The 6,511-nt window shown below is 39.4% G+C and overlaps 1 protein-coding gene across 1 annotated transcript; it reads left to right on the forward strand.

Moving 5' to 3' along the window:
• Nucleotides 1–614: 614 nt before the first annotated feature.
• LOC123723246 lies at nucleotides 615–1,567 on the forward strand (the record flags this gene model as incomplete). The annotated part of the gene is made up of 1 exon (XM_045685823.1): nucleotides 615–1,567. A coding segment is annotated over one exon (912 nt), but the record flags the coding sequence as incomplete, so codon positions are not given.
• Between the last annotated feature and the right edge of the window lie 4,944 nt (nucleotides 1,568–6,511).

Here is a 6,511-nt window from a genome sequence, read left to right on the forward strand (position 1 = left end):
TAGATAAGAATTTTTCATATACTTTTATAGATTTAAAATTACAATTAGATTATATTAAAAACTTAACTATTAATAAGCTTCAACAAGTTACTCCTTCTTCTAGAATTAAACGAGGTTTACTGAATCCATTAGGTTCACTTATAAAGATTATTACAGGAAATCTTGATAATGACGATGCCATAAGATATGATAAAATAATTACACAATTTAAAAATAATCAGAATGTTAATAATCGTAAAATAACGCTGATCACAGAAATGGTACAAACTGTAGCTAACACTATATTTAAATTAAATGACAATTTATTTCAAATAAATAACGCTATAAGATCATTATCTACAAATATAAGCATCTTATTTCAAAGGGAACGTTTAAATCATATAGAAATAAGAATAGTTAATACATACAATTTATTAATTCATAATTTTCAGGTAATTCTTATAAAATTAAATGAGATAGAGACTAGCTTAGCTTTTAGCAGATTAGGAATTTTACACTATTCAGTAATGGAATCTGAAAGATTATTATCTCTACTTAAAAATATAAATAAATTAGAAAACCTTATATACACCCCTACATTAGAAAACTTAATTAAGATCGAACAAACAATATTAGTAAAAACTTATATAAAAGAAAATGAGATTATTTATCTTTTGGAAATACCACTTGTCACTAAGGACATTTATAATTATTATAGACTCTATCCCTTACCTGTTATATCCCATAACCATACCTTTGTCATTTTACCTAAGTTCCCATACCTAATAGCGAAAGGGTTGAACACACGTCTATTAGCTCATCCATGCCAGGAAGCCGACGAGTCCTTCTACCTTTGCCCCGAGGACGACACAACCCAGCTTATAAAGGATGCTTGTATAACCGACCTGATGATGTACGCTGAAAACATGTCATCATGTCTTTCAGTTCCAATCGATTTAGAAGCCGTCAGGGTGCAGCTCATACAACAGAATACATGGATTTTATATACTAAGGAGCCAACTTTACTTACCAAGTTATGTACTGATGAAGTATCAAGACAAAAGATATACGGTACATACATAATAACATTAGATGATAACTGTTCAGCCAGAATAAAGGGTATTAATTTAACCAGACAACCTGTAGAAACTGAAAGCTCCACATACCTGAAACTACCCTTAATAAATCTACCAACGATAAACTTACCTGCAGAAGCACCGCCCCTGAAGTCGATGAACTTGAAAGGAATAGAACTTACAGACCTGAAACTATTATCAATCGCCCTAGCGAAAAGTGATCCTGAAAATAGTGAAAGTGAAAACTCAATTGTGAAAATTAAAAGTGTTAGCATATGGACCATTATTCTTTATGTATTAATTGTTTTAATTGTAATGTGTATTTTAGCATATAAATTTCATTTAAAATTGTATAACTGTTTTGCTCAAAGTTCTCCTGTTGTATCCAAAAATGAGAACTTTGAACTTAAGGAGGGAGGAGTTATGTATGCTGAGACCTCTATGAATGCCCGCGTCAGCGCTATATTCTGAAAACAATTGTATTACTTTGTAGTTATCATCTCCTGACTCAACAAACGGATGTTGATAACATTCAAGGGTCGAGTTTCCAGTAGTATTAGATTACTCTAGAATAAGAACAATAGATTCATAACTTTAGTCTTTCAAAATAGCTTTTACACTCAGTCACAAAACTTGACTAAGTGTAAAAGCTATTTTGTTTACAAATATAGATACTCAAATAAAATACTCATTAAATACAAAGATCTAACCTATCCTAATAATCATACCCGCCTATAAGTGTTATGGGGCTTTTTATGAAATCTTTTTGGATACATTGCACAAATTTCTTAATGTATAGCCAAGATTCCGCATCGTCATCAATTCTGGTTTTGATAGTTGTAATTGCATGCCGCCATCGATGGACGGGTGGTATTTTTTTATTTCGTCGGCTTCATAGATCTTCATCTCGACGAAATATTTCCCATCTTTATCATCTCATTAATTTGTCGCGAATATCCTTTTTTCACCCTTCTAGTGAATTAGCTAAATAATGGAGGTATATTTTTACCCGTCTTTTTAGAGCTGGATGCTTCATTGCAGTCATCTTCCGCAGAGCTGTCATCCCCGAACAACATTTGCGCCGTAACTCGTGGTGCTGATAAGACAGGACTAATAGCCACCTTCTTAGCCCGCTTCTCTTCACCCGCAATCTTCCTGACCGGCTCCTCCGTAATCTAGTCAGACGATTTCCTCTTCAACTTTTTTTGATCAGAACTTGGTGGCGGAGGTTTGGCGTCAGACTCCGAGTCGCTTAAAAGAAACAGATCTTTGGCAAGTTTGGACCTATAATAGAAAAAGAAAAAATAATGAGATATTGTAATATTTATCATTCACTTCCCTATGATTTAATGATAGTTTTCATAGATCATATAAAGACATACATATAACTTGACATTAGTTGTAAGATTATTAAGCAACATACTATGAGAATAGTATTGTAAAAGTATTATTTAAGATTAATAGATCTAAAAGAACAATTTGATAAACACTCCTATGATAACAATGTTGGTTCGATCTTATTTCAAACAATCAACAAAATGATGACTTCCCAGACTGGCTGTTCCCATACCAGAAAACCGACCACGCTGGGAAAGAAGCGCGAAATTTTGCGTCGTCGTTTAACCTGACCCAGCTCGTAAAAGAAGCGACTAGGTTACCTGACATAGTTGGTCACACAGCTAATTGCCTTGACCTTCTGCTGACTACCGATCCAGACAGATACGTTGTCGCGGTAACTTCACCCTTAGGAACCTCTGACCACTGTCTGGTGAAATCTGTATGGTCTTATTCTCCCCCAGACCGTGATATACGCGGAGTTCGGCGAATATGGCAATACAAGGCAGCAGATTGGGACGAGATGCGTCATTTCTTTGCATCTTATCCTTGGCGGCAGGTTTGCTTTTCTTCTGAAGATCCGTCGGAATGCGCGGATGTCATAACTGATGTGGTGCGTCAAGCTATGGAATATTTCATACCCTATAAAGACGTCCCCATTGGTGGCAAAGCTCGGCCATGGTTTAACGCCGAATGCGCGGCAGCTGAAAAGCGCAAACATTCGGCGTATCTTGCATGGTCTGAGGCTCGACAGCGTAAATTACCGGATTTATCTGATAGGAAGAGAGCCTTTAACCAAGCCGCCAAGTCTTACAAAAGGATTTTGCAGAAGGCTCGCCTGAGTCACATAAATCGCATTGGCGCAAAGCTCTCCAGGCAACCCTGCGGTAGTAGAGCTTTTTGGTCCCTAGCTAAAGCGGTAGAGGCGAACTTCTGTAGGCCCTCATTACCACCGCTGGTAAAACCCGATGGTACACTAGCTCACACGGCAAAAGAGAAAGCGGACCTATTTGCATCCCTCTTTGCCAATAATTTGCGGCTGGACACCGGCAATGCTCAACCACCCTCAATCCCCTGCTGCGAGACGATTATGTCGGAAATCCGCATTAGGCAGAAATGGGTCTTAAAAGTATTGCGTAGTCTAGACGTGAACAAAGCCAGTGGACCGGATGGAATTCCAGCTATTGTTCTTAAGACGTGCGCGGCCGAGTTGTCTCCAATTCTGACACGTTTGTATCGCCTCTCGTTCAAAGCTGGAAAAGTGCCTAAATCCTGGAAGTTGGCTAATGTGCAGCCCGTGCCTGAAAAAGGCAGTCGTGCCGACCCTGCAAATTATCGACCCAACTCAATCACTTCTATACTCTGTAAGATTATAGAACGTGTATTGAACTCCCGCCTCATCGCGTACCTAGAACAGAATGATCTCCTCAGCGACCGACAATACGGATTTCGCCGAAATCGGTCGACAGGAGACCTTCTAGTGTATGCCACTCACCTAATAGGCGAGGCCCTAGAAAAGAACGGGGAGGCCATTGCTGTCTCTCTCGACATCTCAAAGGCTTTTGACAGGGTTTGGCACGCCAGCCTTATTAGCAAGCTTCCAGCCTACGGTATATCCCCTGGTCTGATAGAGTGGATAAAGGACTTCCTGAGTGAGCGATCGCTCCGCGTCGTTGTCGGCGGTTCTTCGTCTGACACTATAGCCACTAATGCTGGTGTTCCTCAGGGTTCCGTTCTCTCTGCAACTCTTTTTCTGCTGCATATTAACGACCTGCTCATTCCCGGTATCTTTGGGTATGCAGATGACAGCGCAGTTATAGAGAAATATCTACCGGTAGGTCGGACCAGTCGAGATCAAGTACAGTCTGAACGTGAGGCCATGGTAGAGCGTACTAATCGCACACTCGAGGCAGTCTCATCTTGGGGACAGGCCAATCTTGTGCGATTCAACGCCGCCAAAACACAAGCGTGTGTATTCACCGCCAAAAAGAGCGAGTTCACCCTAGCTCCCACTTTCCAGAATGTGTCCCTCGAATTCACCAACTGTCTGCAGTTACTGGGCGTCGAAATTTAGTCGAATCTTAACTTCGGACAGTTCATAGAGTCTAAGGCGAAGGTAGCTGCAAGGAAACTTGGAGTCCTTTCAAAGGTACGGCGGTACTTTACACCGGGACAGCTTTTGACCCTGTATAAAGCACAGATCCGGCCATGTGTGGAGTACTGCTGTCATCTCTGGGCAGGCGCAGCAAAGTACCAACTCGCGGCGCTAGATTCGGTGGAGAGGCGAGCCAAAAAGTTGTTCGGTGACCAAGACCTAAATCTAATCAGTCTTGAGCACAGGCGTAGAGTGGCTAGTCTCTCGGTATTTTACAGGCTGCATTTTGGGGAGTGTGCGCAGGAATTACACGATATAATTCCACCATCACCATTCTACTATCGGACGTTCAGACATACGGCTGGAATCCATCCTTATGTAGTAGACGTGCCACGCGTTCGAACGAAAAAGTTTGAATCATCGTTCCTTGTACGTACTACTAAGGATTGGAATAAGTTGCCGGCGTCAGTTTTCCCGTCCAAGTACGATGTGGGGGCCTTCAAGAGTAGAGTGAATAGGCATCTACAAAGCTAGCGCGTACCATCTTTAGACCACATCTTCGCCTCACCGGGTGAGATCGTGGTCAAGCGCTAACTTTTCCAATATAAAAAATAAAAAAAACTTTGGTTGAATATTACACATTACTCCATACTATAACAAGTACAATATATTAAAAATGTCCGGACGTCGACTGTTGCATCTGGCTAATATTACCCATAAAGTGGTCATCTGCAATCGCCCGAAATACCTCTACGAGAAGCTAGAATGGAGAAAAGACACGTCAGTCCATCTTACTAGGTGCACTATACAAGAAAAAATGATAGTTCCAAAGCACAGTACTACTGGTTTTAGAGGTGGTTTTAAGTTTTCAGCCTCGAAGGTTTGGAACGATCTTCCTCCACCACTAAATAAAATAATATCGCATTCAGGTTTTTCAAAGAAGTACAAAAAAATTCTACTGAAGTCACAAACCAATCAATGACGTAAATAGATAAGAAAACTGTCACTTTCAATCATATTATTCCATTTAACCTATAGAGAAACAGTTTGTTATGTATTTATATTTATATTTATATCCTTTAAACACCTTAACCTTTTTTGTTGTTTATTTATTTATTAATTTTTTACTCTCCATATAATGGTATTGTTATTGAAAGTTAAAATTATTATTAACTTCGCACAAACATTGTTTAAAATTTAAAAAAATTGCACTATAATTCTCTTTTTTTTTGTTATTTAGTTTAGTACCCTACCACCTAAGTGCATATGTTGTGAGAGCAAAGGGGCCTGCTGAAAACCAGCTCAGGGAATGCCGATGTCGTCCCTGTATCAGCTGAGCTGGCTACCTTTTGCCACGTTTTTAATCTTTTTGTTTAATTTTAGTTCATAAGTTTCTTTTGTGTGGCAATAAACGCTTATTCTATTCTATTCTATTCTATATTATCATTCAGTAAGCTTAATAAAATAAGTGAAATTAAATAAAATAATATAAATAAATAAAATAACTTTATTGTTTTCCCTATGGGTAAGGGACTGGTGTCCAAACTAGGGTGATACCCTGTGTGATGGATCACCAGGCGCCCGCCCCACAGACCACAAAATATACAATTCAAATCAAACATAGTACAATCAGATTTTACAAAGTGGTTATGATTTTAATTAGTTATGATAACAATGTTTATATTTTTCTACCGAGGTTTGCTATTATGAGTTAAAGTGTGATGTGTGTATATGTGTGTGTATGTGTATGTATGTGTGTGTATGTGTTAGGTGTATGTTATGTTCGTATTAAGGTTGACGGCGTATCCGCCAAAGTCAAATGTCTGGTTGACTTTTAGCTGTCAAAAGTCAGCCAAGCGAAGCGTCACTGTCGATGGTTGTGAGGGCGGCCATCTTTGAACAGTGTTGTTCGAGACGGCGCCCGCGCACCACGCTTGCGACAAATCGCTTAGCATCTAATTAACAATTAAAATCTAGCGCTTAATTAAGTTGGTGTCGCATTGGTTAGACACTACAGTGTTCGATC

This window comes from Papilio machaon, chromosome W, assembly GCF_912999745.1.
Source record: "Papilio machaon chromosome W, ilPapMach1.1, whole genome shotgun sequence".
In the NCBI taxonomy this organism is placed as follows: Eukaryota; Metazoa; Arthropoda; class Insecta; order Lepidoptera; family Papilionidae; genus Papilio; species Papilio machaon.